Source organism: Plecotus auritus (assembly GCF_963455305.1).
Source record: "Plecotus auritus genome assembly, chromosome: 5".
Taxonomy (NCBI): Eukaryota; Metazoa; Chordata; class Mammalia; order Chiroptera; family Vespertilionidae; genus Plecotus; species Plecotus auritus.
This window is the reverse complement of record NC_137776.1, coordinates 177,653,717-177,669,050: the sequence shown is the minus strand read 5'-3', so window position 1 is coordinate 177,669,050 and position 15,334 is coordinate 177,653,717. Positions and strand designations below refer to the sequence as shown.

At 49.1% G+C, this 15,334-nt stretch overlaps 1 protein-coding gene across 4 annotated transcripts in view; it reads right to left on the bottom strand.

Annotated features, from left to right (window-relative positions):
- LHX2 (LIM homeobox 2) overlaps positions 1 to 15,334 on the bottom strand; it is a 59,613-nt gene that overhangs the window by 26,404 nt on the left and 17,875 nt on the right. For 3 of the 4 annotated variants that reach the window (XM_080667909.1, XM_080667908.1, XM_080667910.1), the window contains exons 4-5: positions 11,892 to 12,097; positions 1,861 to 2,769 (exon numbers count right to left, since the gene is read on the bottom strand). In XM_080667909.1, the coding sequence (XP_080524035.1) occupies positions 2,482 to 2,769; positions 11,892 to 12,097 (494 nt within the window). In that variant the 3' untranslated portion in view covers positions 1,861 to 2,481. Of the gene's footprint in view, positions 1 to 1,860; positions 2,770 to 11,891; positions 12,098 to 15,334 lie in introns of those variants that run through there. The other variant, XM_080667911.1, reaches the window with a different exon arrangement.

Here is a 15,334-nt window from a genome sequence, read left to right as displayed (position 1 = left end):
CTCCTCCACCCTGTCCCAACCACAACGGCAGACCAAGGAAGGAAAGAGATCCCGTCCTGGGCTGGGTTTCTCCCCTGCCAAACCTCCTGGCCTGTTTTCTCACGGCAGCTGTGATGTTCCCTCTGGATTTTCACGTTGTTGGGCCCCCGGGGGACATTTTGCTAGCATTCAATGAAGCTGTAACAGAGTACTCTGCAGCAGGCCTCAGGTGCGAAATGAGGGATAGAAGATGCCCAGTAGCCCTGGCCAGTGTTGCTCAGTGGTAGAGCATTGGCCTGCACCCTGAAGTGTCATTGGTTCGATTTCTAGTCAAGGGCCCCTACCTGGGTTGCAGGTTCCATTCCCGGCCCTAGTCCAGGTGCATGCCAGAAGGTGACCAATCCATGTATCCCTCTTCTCTCTCTCTCTCTCTCTCTCTCTCTCTCTCTCTTCCACTCTTTTGAAAAATCAATGGAAAAAATATCCTTGGGTGAAAATTAACAAAAAAATGCTCAGTGGATGGGCACCACACCTGCTTGATGTGTTCAGCAGTGATAGGCAGGACCTGGATACACACATTCCTGCTCTCCGCCTCCACATTTATCACATCACCCATCATTCAATAGAATACACTGAGCCCCTAAGATATGCCAGATTTCCTGCTGGGCCTTCATCACCTTACTTTGCCCTCACTACCACTCAGGCAAGGGTCATTATCTTCATCTGCCAGCTGGGGAAACTGAGGCCCAGAGTGGTGAAATGACTCTCCGCAACTCATACTGCTCAACAGTAGAGACTACAACCTCATTCTGCCTGCCTCTACACTCCCTTCTCTCGGGATATGTATTTCCTCTGGGTTTCTGAGTTTGACTGAAAGGTGAGTAAAGGAACCAAATACATTTGCTTTTGCCCTCCTGAGAGATTTTTAAATGTTCTGTCGATCATTAAGAAATCTGGGTTTGTCCAGCCAGTGTGGCTCAGTGGTTGAGCACTGAACTATGAACCAGGAGGTCAGGGTTCAATTCCCAGTCAGGACACATGCCCAGGTTGCAGGATCAATCGCAAAGAGGAGCACGAGGGGGTGGGTGGGAGGGCAGCCAATCAAAGATTCTCTCTCATCATTGATGTTTCTCTCTTTCCCTCTCCCTTCCTCTCTGAAATCAATAAAAATGTGTTGTTTTTTTTTCAAAAAAAAAGTAAAACTGGGTTTAAGCTGCCCTGTGGTGACAGTGTTCACTCCTCGGAGGGAAAAGCCTCCCTCATTGCCTGTCACCAGCCCAGAGAAGAGCAGAAAAGGCAGGCGTGATAACCTCTGACCTCCATAGGGCAAGTAACCAGTAGAGGGTGTTTATTTAATATTAAGGGGAGGAAGGAAGGGAGGGAGGGAGGGAGGGAGGAATTTTTGTTTACATACCCTTCACTTAGCCCATATCACGCTGTGTTAAGATGATCTCGTGTCTGCCTCTGCCTCCACTCTAAAGTCCTTGAGGGCAGGGACTGTACCCACTTCATCTCTGGGTCTCAACAGCCCCATGAATATTACAAATGAATATCTATAAAGTATTATAAATAGGGAGGAGCTGGAATTTATCTCTAGGCTTCAATAAGACTTTTTTTTAAAAAATATATTTTATTGCTTTCAGAGAGGGAGAGAGAGAAATGTCAAGGATGAGAGCAAATCATTAATTGGCTGCCTCCGGCATGCCTCCTACTGGGGATCTAGCCCACAACCTGGGCACGTGCCCTTGACTGGAATCGAACCCGGGACCCTTCAGTCCGCAGGCTGACACTCTATCCACTGAGCCAAACCGGCCAGGGCTCAATAAGACTCTTAAGTCCTGTGAATTTCACACCCAACTAAATAGCAGCGGCACCAACTAGTTTCAATAAGTGGTTTTATTACTGGTTAGATTTTACAAATTCTGATATTCGAACAGACTTCCACCTTAAAATTCTAAAACAACAAAGCGACCGTTTGGAGGGAGTTTGATTTTTCCTTTTTTTTTTTTTTTTTTTCCTTTTTTCTTTTTAGGACTATTCAAAGTAACAAACTTTTTTTTTTTTTTTTTTTTTTTTTTTACATTTTTGCTCTGGTCATAAATATACAGAGAGAAAAAGAGGGAGAGAAAAAATGAACAAGTCGTCCGAAGTATGGAGATAAAACAGTATTCCTAAGGCACGTGGCAGTCTTTGAAAATACAGAAGCTCTAGCCAACTTAAATTATTTGTTGTTCTTCCTCGCTCAGTCCACAAAACTGTACAATGACACAAATGTTGTGTTGCAGATAGATCTTCCAAGTAATTCCTCAGTCCACACCGCTGCGTTAGCCGGACGCGCAATTATTGTCTTCCTCTGTTTCCGGGCGAGATCCTAAAATGTGGTTAGTTAGTTGCTCGAAGCCTCTATTTTAAAATACACTTGGAATTCAACTAAAGATAATTTCTTTTTTAAAGAAATTGTGGGGCCGAGGTCGGGGGGCGGGGGGGATGGGGCGCGAGTCATTAGAAAAGGTTGGTAAGAGTCGTTTGTGAGGGGCTGCGAGGCTCGTGGCCCTCCAGGTTGCCAGGCACAGAAGTTAAGACAGACGTCACAGTTGGCAGGGTGGGGCTCGTCAAGTCTGTGAGGGTGGTGGGCGTGCTGGAGGGGCTGAGCGAGGCGTTGGAGAGCTCCGAGGCTGGCCCCGACGGCGTCCCGGTCTGCAGCGCCGCCTCGGTGGACTTGTCCACGCCCGTGTTTTCCTGCCGTAGGAGGTTGCGCCTGAACTTGGCCCTGGCGTTCTGAAACCAGACCTGTGTGGGGGGAGAGGGAAGGGCTGGTTAGGGGAAGGCGGCCAGGCAGGAGAGAAGAGCAGAGCCTTCCCCGGACTGCCTAACACAGAGACCCTAATTACTAATCGGTGTATTTTTGGAGGGGAGAACACAAAGTTGGGCTGGTAATATTCTGTTCTTCATGAAATAAAAAATGTCCTTTTCTCTCATTGGCTGTTACTGGGGTTTCCTTTCTGTGAGGAGGTTCCAGAGCTGAGACACTCTCTCCAATATGGTAGCCACTTGCCACAGAGGGCTATTGAGCATGGGACATCAGACTAGCCCAAATGTGGCTAGTCTGTAGGTGAAAATATACGAACTGTTAAAGATTTAATGTGAAAAAAGTAAAACATCTCAATGATAATTTTTATACTGGTTACACGTTGAAATGATAATATTTTGGATCCGCTGGGCTCAACAAAATATATTCTTAAAGTTAATTTTACCAGTTTTTTTAATGTGGCTACTAGAAATTTTTAAATGTAAAATTAAAAAATTTTAATTAAGTGGTCATGCATTTCTTTTAGACAGTGCTGTTCTGGAAGATTCGTTCAAATCAAATCTTGATGGTTTCTCACAATGGTTGAGAGATTTGTTTGTGGTTTTTTTTTATTTTTCAGCAGTCACCTTTAAGCATACAACAGATCTCACGAGTTCTTGTTGGCACAATTTTTAACATGTTTCAGGATCACTAAGTCTGGGAAATACGAGAATGGTGTAAAGAACACAGGAACCAATCAACAAAGAATTACTAAGAGGAAGAAAAGGACACTAATCTACTCCCCACCACCACTGGCTGGAGAGGCCACCGATTCCCTGGAGCCTGGGTTTCAGGTCTCAGGGCAGGGTGGGCAGAGGGGAACAGCTGCTGAGAGTAGAGCAAGGCTAGGGAGGCTGTGACCCGTAGATTCCCATTCCCAACCTGCCTCATCCCAGGCCCATTCATGAGGGAGGTGGGGTGGGTTACACAGTTGGAACCGAGCTTGGTATGAAAATAACGAAAGGGACAGAATACGGATTTACTTTCACTTTTTCCTGAGTTGTAGACACATGCCCCCATCCACACACATACCTTTGTACAGGAGCCTGTACACAGTCATTAAGACCAGCAAAGAAACTCATCTACACAGCCCGCCCCGCTCACCCCAAATATGCCCACCAGTCTAACTGCACAGAGATCTGGCTGTAACCAGGGCTCCTCAAAGGCCTAGGAAATCTAGGCCATTGTGGGGGTGGGGATAGGCCTGGGGGGCTGTGTCTCCAAGGAAAGAAGCCCAAAAGGCAGGGCCCCCTCACTTCCCTTTGCGTGAGGAAATCACCCGCCAGAAGCCTCCCCATAAAACACAGGGCCTTGGAGGATTCTGTAGATTCTCGGGTGTCCAGTTGCGAATTTCCAGATGTGCCTGCATCTGCCTGTCTTCCCAGTGTCTCAGATGGGTGGGAAGGGCTGACGCCTGGCCCCACCCTCCCCTGGGGACCACCCCAGCTACAGGAGCCTGTGGCTTCACACCCGCCTTTTTGGTGGCCTAATACAATTTGGGCTCAATTAAAAACACAGCCGCCAGAATCCTGGAGTAAGGAGGGAGACACGGGCCCTGTGAAGTCAGGAAACAAAGCTCTCTCCCCAGCACACCGGGTCTTCCCAGGAAGAAAGCACATTTTCCCTGGCCTTTCGCCCAGAACAAGCCCATCGCCTCTTGGAGGCTTGCACATAAGTCCAGTGCTTCTAAAACACCTCCACATGCTCTCCTAGAGGCGGGGAGGTCCTTCCCTGCCCGGCCTCCAGAAATCTGCAGGGTGAGACTCCGCTTCTGGCTGGTCTGGGGAATGGCTGACGGAGAAAGCCCCAGAGGCCCTCAGAGAGAGGAGGTGACTTCCCCAGTCTTGTGGCAGGCAGATGAGGAAGGCTGGAGTCTTGGTGCCAACTTTTGCCACTGTCCTGGCCTGTGGGTCTGTCTGTCCAAGCAGCAGCCGAACAAGGAGCCCTGGGGGTGGCAAGTGGCTCAGGGGTCCAGGGCTCCAAGCCCTCGGGAAGGGCTGGAACTGGTTGTTTAGCTGTGGGCTGTTTGCTGTTTCTCTGCAGTTGCCTCTAACCACGGTTGTAAACAATGACACCAGCTTCCACAGTGCCTTCTCGGCCAGCCGTACTGGATCTGAGGCACTGGGAATCCACTGGGTGATAACCAACAACCCAGCTGAAAGGGAGCTGCTGTGGGGACTGTGTTGGGTTTGCTTTTCACCTTAAGCGGAGCTTCACCAGAATTCTTTCCCAAATATTTCAAAAAGTCCCCTCCTGGGTGACTGTTGGGACAGGGACCATGTCTGAGTCATCTTCACGTCATGGCACAGGGACTGGCAAAGCTTAAGAATCAGTAATGTGATTGGTTAATAGTAATAACAACACAACATTTATGGACCTCTTACTATGTGCCAGGCATCACGCCTCCATCTAACATGCACAGTCACAGGTGATCTCCATGATAAGCCAGGTAGGGAACACTACTATCATTATTCTCCAGTTTATAGATTTAAAGCCAGTGAGGCTCAGAGAGGTGAAGTCACTTGCCCAAGGTCACACAGAGGCCAACCTGAGATTGGAATCCAGGAATCCAGAACTCTCTGCCATAAAGAATCCATCCTTTCCTTACCACCTCTTCCTGAGTGAGTTAGCAAGCGAATGAATGAATGAATGAAGCAACTGTGGTGCAGTGGAAAGAGAGCTGGATGTAGCTTCTAGTTCTGGTTCTACTACTGGCCAGCCAAGTGACCTTGGGTGAGTCCCTTACCTTTGGCCCACCTCAGTTTCCCCACCTGTACAACAAGAGGGTTAGACCACCACATGATTGCTACGGGCCCTTGGGTTCTAACGGGCTGGGATTCCAGGGTAGCTGCAGCAAGGAAGGAGAGGATCTGCTCTACCACCTATTTCCTGAAACCAACAGTCCCCTCTCTTCATTTGTGGGGAATGCCTAGCCTGGTGCACAGGGCACCCCCTGTAAGTCCTGAGTGGATGAGGCAGCCCACACTGCTCTGTGCCCCTCCTCAGGCACCAACTGTCCCTGCAGGCTGTTTGCCTCACAAATTTCTTTCCCCAGGATTCTTTCCTCAGTGAGACAGGAGGGCCAGTAAGAAGCCTACTTTGCCCCAAGAATTCCCTCCTGGGTCTCTGATTAAACCAGGAAAAAGGTAAAAGCTTCACACCCAAAGATGGCCACTGTGGCATTTTTTTAATAGCATCAAACTAATGGCTGCATCCCAAGTGTCCCACCAGATGGGGCAAGTGGAAGTCATGGCACAGCCACTCCACCCAGTCGAAGAGGAAATGTCTTATGACAAATGTTATGTGAGAAAAAAAGAATTAAAAAATTATGTATTGAAACTTCATAACAAAAATAATAATGATGAATATTAGTCATTTACTAAGTGTCAGGCATTGTCTAAGCAAAGTTCTAAGCATTTTGCACATATTAACTCATAATAATAATGCCTTTTAAAGTAGGCACTAATATTATTGTCAGATAAGGAAACTGAGGCAGAGCCCAACCAGAGCGGTGGAGCTGAGATGTGAATGTGGGCAGGCTGGGCTCATGCCCTTAGCCACTACTTACCCTCTAAACTGCACACCTGATTGCTGATTTTCCATGCTCTTATGTGGGTAATTTTTTCCTATTTTTCTAATCTATCCATATGGTGGTTCTATTATTTTATAAAATTTTTAAAAGGCTTTAAAGAAAAATAGTAAGCAGTAGGCTGGATATCATGAGCCCTTGGTTCCAGCCAGGACTACAACTTCTTTGCTGTGGGGTCTTGGATGAGTCACTCTACCTCCCTGAGCTGTTTTCCTCTCCTCTAAAATGAGAGTTTCAAGCCAAGTTACCTATGAAACTCCATCCAGCTTGTTCAACCATCTGTGACTAGACTGGACTCTCCCCACAGCCCTGAGCAAAAGACAGACAAAACAACGCTCCCGCTCCTCATTTTACAGGTGGGGAAGCTGAGGCCAAAGAAATGAACGGACTGGCCCTAGTTTAAACCTCACCTCCTCAGGGAGGCCATTCCAGACTACTTCCTTTACCAAGTCAGTTCCCTGCATTATACGCTCTCATTGTAGCCCTGTGTTTTTCCTTCCAAGAACTTCTTCTATTTCATTTCAGTCAAGAGTTAAACAAGGGTTCTGTGGCCACATAAATTTGGAAAATGTTAGATAGACCAAGTTGAATCTCTCCAAGATTTCTCAGTGCCTGTATTAATGCTAATGTGCTCTGATCTCCAACACAGAGACACAGTTAACCTTTAGTATTTTCCAAACTTATTTGGTCCCCAAAATCATTTAAAAATATTTTTATTACTAGATATACCACATGTAGAGAAAAATATAGAGATTAATCTTGGCGCCATTTTAATGATTTCTATACCTTGTTGCACCTCTGTCTGCCCTCTGCAGTGTGTGCTCACTCTCTGGGTCACCGCTGACTCCTGGTGCCTCCCGCCTACCCAGAACATGGCAGAAGGCCAGTGTATTTGTTGAATAAGCAAGTGAACAGAGGAAAGCTAGCGTTCTCACCTCGAGTTCTCACACAGATTAATGATGACTAACTCCTCATCCCAAGGATGTTTTTAAACGGTTGTGGTGAAAATGTATTTTCTTTCAAAGGCACACCAGGAACACCTAAGGAGACCTTCACCCATCCAAATCAATCAGCTCACCATCCCCTTCCCAAGCTCAGGGCATCTTAACCTTCAGCCTATGTGGCCCTCCCTCAGAGAGGTATCAATGCGCTGAGGAATGGTCTTCAAGCATTTGCAAAGCTTAATTTCTTAATAGACCTCTGTCCGAGGGGCCATTCTGTCTCCCAATCACCTTGCCCATTGATGGAAAGTCAGCATTGTTGTTGTCATGCTGCTAAAGATCACAAACTTGAGCACTTTTTATGCACTTATGGCTTCCTTTTTATGCACAGGATTCCTGCTTTCTTACCAAGACGTGGTGTCTCCAACCCCCTCCTTCTGTCTCCCTCATCTAGCGTGCTGCATTCTGCTGCTAGATCCAGGTGCAGGGATCACAATCCTTGCACTGTGCTACAGTGGAAAGAGCTATGGAGTCAGACCCTGGCTTCATCACTTACTAGCTGTGAGACTCTGGGCCAGGGGCCCAGCCTCTCTGAACTTCATTTCCTCATCTGCAAAATGAAGATAAATTTTTTTTTAATGTACGCAAAAGAGGTTGGTAGACTGAAACCTGATATGCCAATGTATATGAAATTACGTGCAGAGTCCCTAACATATATCCTATAAATCACACTTTATCTCATTTACTCCTTGTAACCACCTATTGAAGTACTATTATTACTCCATTTTATAGCTGAGGCCTCTGAGGCCAGAGAGGTTGAGTCACTTGCTCAGAATCACTCAGAGAGTAAATGGAGAGCTGAGTCTAGACCTCACATCAACCGACTCCAAATTTCTGCAGAGATAGTGCATCCCAGGACTAGCATGTTGGTGATGCTTATGCATTACAGATGCAATAATAGGCTGGACACACACACACACACACACACACACACTCACACTGCCCACCTTTGGGAACACAGCTTCGACCTCAACCTGTCCCTGCCAGGCACTCTCTGAAGGGTTGAGGTGGACCACCACCTGCAGGGGGCACCCAAGACCTAGTACCATCCAGCTGGTGTAGTCAAGTGATGAGGAACCATTTCACAGGCATCTACTTTATACCAGCAGGCTCCATGCTGGAGCCTTCCCACTCACTGCCTCAGTCCTCAGGTTCCAACTATTACCACCTCCATGTCACAGATAAGGCTCAGGGAGGAGAAGTTCAAACACCCAAATAATACTGCTGGTAAGTCAGAAAGGATCTGAACCAAAGCCACACCACCAGCTGCCTCACCCAAATCTGTTCTCATCCCATCTCCACTAGCTGGCTCATCAGCAGTCAGGCCCCCTGGGAGAGAGTTCCACCCTGCCAATACCTGGCTCCTGCAACCTCACTTCTTCTCGCTAGGTCTTAAGCTTCTCATCTATAAAATGGGCAGGAAAACATTAAGGAAAGATAGATGCGTGGCTGGAAAGATAATGCTTTGCAAACAATTGCATAATCATGAACAGTTGTGCTGTTAGAGGATTTGGGGCAAGTGGAAATCATTTGGGCCTCAATGTTCTCATCTGAACAGTGGGGGAGGAGGGATCATAATCCTGACAGTAAGGATTCAATAGGCAAGTGTATTTCACAGGCCTTTCAACGTTCCTGACACACAATAGAGCACATAAACATGTATTGATTAGTAGACACACAATAACTATTAGCGTTTTTTTCCCTCAACTAGTTCTGAGTCCCCATGGTAGAGGTGGCACACAGATGTGAGGGGGGCCCGGGCTCAGGATTTGAGGAGAGGAGGGGTTAGGGCAAGCATTCACCCAGGTCCCTCAGGCGAACCATTCCTCTCACATAGGATAGGGGGTCCCTCCCCTGGTCTCCCACAGGACAACCCCCACAACTAATCACATTTGGATAAACTGACTATGGGTCTGTCTCTACACCTCATGGGTGATTTTCTTCAGGAGCAAGACTGTGGTTCATTCGCCTCTGTATCCCCAGGGCCTGGTGCTAAGAGACATTCGGTCAGATGAAAGAATGAGAGATAACTATGCTGAAAATCCAATTTGCTCCTAAACCACATAGCCAAGCCTCCTGCCTCACCGAGGCCAGCAGAGACTGGTTCCTGCTGGTTCCAGACTCAGACTCAGCTATGGGCACTGACTCTGTTTCATGTAATCCGGGTAACAGAGGCATGTGCTGTAAGGGTGCCACTTTACAGATGAGAAAGCTACGGCTCAGAGAGGGTAACTGATTTGTCCAAGACACACAGCCAGTGAGTGGAGGAGCAGAGCCAAACCAGGTATTTCTGAACCCAGCTCTGCCTGATTCCAAGTCCCTGCTCCTTCCCCAGCCTGCTCCCAGGGGTTGACTCACAAAACAGCCACCTAAATAGGGGGAGGAACAAAGTATCCTACTAACCAGAGAAAAGGCAGAGGCTTCCAGCCCTCAGTCCAAATTTGTCCAGGCTGAGAAATGGGAAGAGGCGCCGAGGAAGGTCCCTTGATCTAACCCCAAGAAGGTCAAGCCCAAGGGAAACAGAGGGAGGGGTCCAGGTCTCCGACTGGTGCAGCAACATCATGCCTGTCTTAAGCCCTGGCCAGAGAGACCCTCAGGCAAAACGGACCCAATCGGAAAGGGCAAGGCATGCCAGGGAAGCGCAGGGGTGGGGGTGGCAGCAGGCGGGCCCAGAGAGGCGCATCAGCACCCCATTGGCCAGCCGTCACCTCCCTCCCTACGTCACCGAGCCGCAGAGACAAAGCTGCCCCAGACTCCCGGCTCGCCCCGAGAACTGCAGATCCTCACCCACGACACAGTCTCATCCCCAAACTGCTGCCATCACCCCCAAAAGGCTTTATTTTCCCCTTTTCCCTCCTGACAAATTCGAATGAAAACTTAGGGTGGCTGCGCAGCCCTCCTTGTCCATCGCCATCACCCTTTCCCTCGGTGTCGCCTCCCCCTGCCTCACCCCTCAATCCCTGACGACCTGGGGCTAGAGGACTGATCAGATTGGCCTGGACCCTAATCCCAGCACCGCACTGCACCGCTCCTCCCCCCCGCCCCGCATTCCACCATGCGAGACAGGATCACTTCATCTATCAATTTTCATACCCCAAAATGTGCACTGCTCTCTTTACAACCACACATTCTGAGGAATACATCGGTTAGACTTGCTATAAAGGCGGATATGCTCCCACCTTATTGTGTGAGTGGGGACATTGAAGTCCAGTGACCAGAACAATCCTTCATACTGTTAATATGAGTGAGTTGATTAATCCAGTTAATGTTCTTCTTAGCCACTATCCCCCGGGCAGTTAAGGGTCAGCCCCTGTGGTAGACATCATCTCAATAGCTCTTCCAATCAGCCGGCCGTGGGGATCATTTTTTGTGTCGGTTTCACATAGGAGGAAACTGAGGCTCAGGGGAATTCAGTGACTTGCCCAGTAAGTAAAAGGAGGAGCTGAAGGGTAAGAAGTGGTGTCACCACTCTGAGTCACACAGGAGCCTGGAACTTCCAAACTGGAGTTTTTAGCATCTTTGGGATGATGGACAGACAGACCCTTTGAAAATCTGGTGACTTCTCTGGATCCTCTCTATCAAGAAAGCACCCTCATATTATAGAATTATACACCTGAAACCTATATAATTTTATTAGCCAATATCACCCCAATAAATTCAATAAAAAAGAAAAGAACTGAAAAGAAGAGAAGAGAAGAGAAGAGAAGAGAAGAGAAGAGAAAAGAAAAGAAAAGAAAAGAAAAGAAAAGAAGAGAAAAGAAAAAAGAAAGCACCCTTGTAGGCAAGTCCCATTCCGCGGAATTTCAGAGGTGACCCTGGACTTCCTCCAGCTCCCCGTGGGCAGACCCAGGAGAAGCCCCCTGGCCTGCCCAGGGCATCTGCCCACATCCACCTTCCTCACCAAGCCTTGCTTCTGGGAGAGTCTTAGAAACAACAAAGGGACAGAAGAAAAATCTAGAGAGACACTGAAAGAGAGAAACTAGAGAGAGCAAGAGAGGAGCAAGAAGCAGAAGGAATTAACGGCTAATAGTAGCTGCCTTGGATGGGCCTCCTGGGATGGGGGGGAGCTCTGGATTTATCTAAAATGTTTGAACCCTCTACAATATAAACATATATGAGTGTCACTTGAGTAATAAATAGCAAATATGAATTGTTTACAAGAAAGAAAAGAGACTGAGTGTGGAGACAAAGAGGACCGAGGGATACACACACACACACAAACCCAGAAAAAAATTGAGAGACAAACATTGAAGGAGAGAGAAGATGTAAAGTTAGAAAAAAAAAAAAAGATTGAAATACGAATAGAGACAGACTGAAGAGATGGAGGAAGAGAACGGAGGAAGGTGAACAAAACGGAAAGGCAGACTTAGGGAGAAGGTTCTCCCAAGGCCCATAGCCCGCTGTGTGGTTCTGCCCCAGGTCTTGGCAGCGGCAGACGCCCCCACCCCCACCCCCACCCCAGTCCCCAGCTGACCTGGAGGACCCGCTTGGTGAGGCCAGTCTTTTGGGCGAGCTGCTTCAAGTCCTTGGCGTCGGGGTTGTGGTTAATGGCAAAGTAAGACTTCATGGTCCGAAGCTGGTGGTGCTTGAAGGAGGTGCGCATGCGCTTTGTCTTCTGGCTGCTTGGGTAGGGCTGGTCCCGGTCCAGGTGCTCGGCGTCGTTCTCGTTGCAGCTTAGCGCTAAGGAGGGCACGCAGAGGCGGCAGGTGAGCCTCCGGACTCGCTGCTCCCACGCGCTGCCTAGCCCACACCCGCCCCACCCGACACCAAATGTTTCCAGCCTGGGGACCACACTGAGAGAGGGATCTTATCCCCATTTCATAGATTTATGGGGGAACTTGAGGCCGGGGAGAGTGACCTGCCACGGTCACTCAGCTAGGAAATGCTGATTCAAAACCAGCTCTAGGAGAATCCAAACCCCATTTGGAGCCACTATGTTACAGCAGTAATAATAATAATAATAATATGAATAATAACAATTACTATTATAACCCGTTGGTGACGTATTCAACTCCAGAACTCCCGAGGATGTGCTAAAGGGCTTCATAGGCACATTTTCATTGAATCCTCAAAACCCTATGAGCCAGGCAGTATTTTCGCCTTTTTCACTGACATTAAAACTGAGGTTCAGAAGGAAAAGTCACTTGATGAAGACCCAGCATCAAAGGGACTCCGGAGCCCAGGGTCTTCTTGTTCCCTCTGCACTTCCTAAGGAGGGATTATCTCCGGTCTCCCCCAACAGTGTGTCTGGGGCAGGTACCTGGAAGTTGCTAACTGACATCTCTCCACCTGCTTTCATTTGGCCCTTATCAAAAGTACTGTGCGGACTCCTGGGCTGCGGGCACTGGGCTGGAGGTCAGATACTGTATTTTATAGTTTAATCCTCACCATTGCCCCGTGAGGCATTTGTTGCCAGTTTTACAAGTGGGGTAAATGAGGCAGGGAAGGTAAGTGATCTATGGAAATCTCAAGGAGTGGCAGAGTTCTAACTGGAAAAGGAAGGAAGTTGGAGGAAGAAATTAACATGTACTCGACACCTAGGGTATGCCATTGGCTTTATAAACATCATAGACCTTCACTACTGCTCAATGGGTGGCTATTGCTATTAACCCCATTTTACAGATGAGAAAACTAATGCTAAGGGAAATGACACCGTGTGTACCACTGGTCACGGCTGAGCCCAGATTCACCACTGTAATCCTTGCCTTTTCTTTCCACTACAGCACAAAGGCAGGCAAAGATGAAGCGTGACTCTTTGGGGGTTTCCCCATCCAGAAGGGGCCCAGCTGGGGCCTGGCTCCCAATGCCTGGAAGGCACTGGGGGTAAGGGACGGGGGGGGGGGGGGGGGGGACCTCAAGCCTCAGGAAGTTGCTTGGCAACCTGGTGGCTGATTGAGACATGCAGGATCCTCTCCAAGATCCCCTCATCACATCCGGAGTTATTACACACGTAAGGTCTTACTTTGGGGGAGCTTCATAGATTAATTCAGTCCCCTGAAAGTGGACAACTGGGAATATATCTTGTGCCCCATCACATGCCCACAATAGAGCTACCAGATTTAACCAACATTGTGCCCAGTTAAATGTGAATTTCAGATAAACAATGAACAATTTTTTAGTATGTCTCTAATATTGCATGGCACATATCTATATTAAAAATCCAAATACTACATGACATACACTTACATTAAAAAAGTATTTGTTGTTTACTTAAAATTCAAATATTAAATGGGATACACTTAGACTAAAAATTTATTTGTTGTTTACTCCAAATTCAAATTTAACCGGGCGTCCTTGCATTGTATCTGACGACACTACCTCAGAAGTACTGGGGCTCTCCTGGAGACGACGCCTCCCTCTGCCCAAGTGAGAGTAGCCTCTTGCAGAGAGAATTTGCAAAATTCAGGTCTTGTTCCTAACCTTAGGGGTCCCTTCCCACAGGCACCCAGGCACCCAAATCCCCCATCCCATCCGGACTGTACTCCCACTAACAGTGCCCAGAGTGAAGAACATGAGTCCAAGGGTTTAAAGGGGATCAGAAAACGACTCCAAACGGGATCCATGGCAACTGCCTTGCTCCCTCTTGGGGGCCAGAAACCCTCTTCTTGCCCCCAGTCCCCAGCTCCTGGGGGTGGGGGGTAGGGCAGGCCTTCCCACAAGGGATCTCTGGGCCTATCCCTCCGCCCAGCTCCTGCCTGGGCCTTGCTGCTGTTAATGAGTTCCGTGGGGACCCTGGCGCCCCATGCACCCAAGGGATGTGGCCCGAGAGTGGCCTACATCAGGGTGTGTGTGTGTGGGGGGGGGGTGGGAAGGGAGAAAGGGCAGAGAAAGGAGAGAGAGAGAGATAGGGGTAGAAAGACTGAGAGAATGAAGAGAGAGAAAGGAGAGGGGTGGGAAGGGAAAGATGGACAGAGCCAGGAAAGAAAGAGGAAAGGAAAGCAGTGGAGATGTGGAGAACAGCTACAAAGACGGGAGGAAATTAGGAGAGACACAGAGAGAGCCTGAGGGGACAGTGAGGCCCAGAAATGGGGGCGGGGGGGGGGGGGCGGTGAATGCGTGGTGGAGGGTCCGGGCGACTGAACTGAATCCCGGGATCAAGGAGACCAGGGAGGCCTGTTCTGAAGCTGTTACTGGCTGGGAGTGCGAAAAGGGAAAAGGAGGGAAGGGGGAAAGGGAGCCGCCGAGGTGGGGAGGCCGAGGCCGGCCAGCAGCTGGGGCGCAGGTCTGTGCTGGGGAAACAAGGCCGCGGGGGAAGTGGCAGCTAAGCCCAGATTTGGCGGGTGCCCCAGACCCCCTCACTCCCGCCCCCAGTGCCCGGGGCAAGTCCAGATTCCCCAGGATCGGATGGGGAGGAGCAAGGGGCCGCGGGAAGGGGAGGACCTGGCTTTCTCTCTTCTTTTTTATTTTTTTTTTCCTCTCAATTAGGCCGATTCAATGGAGCTAAAGAGCTCGTAAAATCATGAATAATTTACTCGTGATCTGTTATTAACCCATCGGGTTTCGAGCTCTTGTCGCTGGGACTGAACCTGTAATCAAATCTGACTTCGCCTCATTTTACTAAAGACGAGATTGTAGGTTCAATTGTCTAAATAATGGATTGGAATCAAATCAGTAATTACGCCGCCAGGCGCGCGCGCGCGCGCACACACACACACACACACTCACACACACACACACACACACACAGCCCGGCTGGGGGAGGCCCGGCGTCCGGCAGGTCCACGCGGGACCCGTGGAGCTCCGAGCCCGGCGCCAAGTGCGCGGCCCGGGCCCCTCGCCGGCTGCGGCCACCTTGCCCGCTTCACCCGCCCGCTCGCAGCCCCGCTCGCGGTTGGGGGAGGTTTCAGTTCTACCTCCGGGACCCGGGCTGCGCTCTCGGACCGGAGGGACAGCCCGAGGAGGGCCGCCGTGGCCACC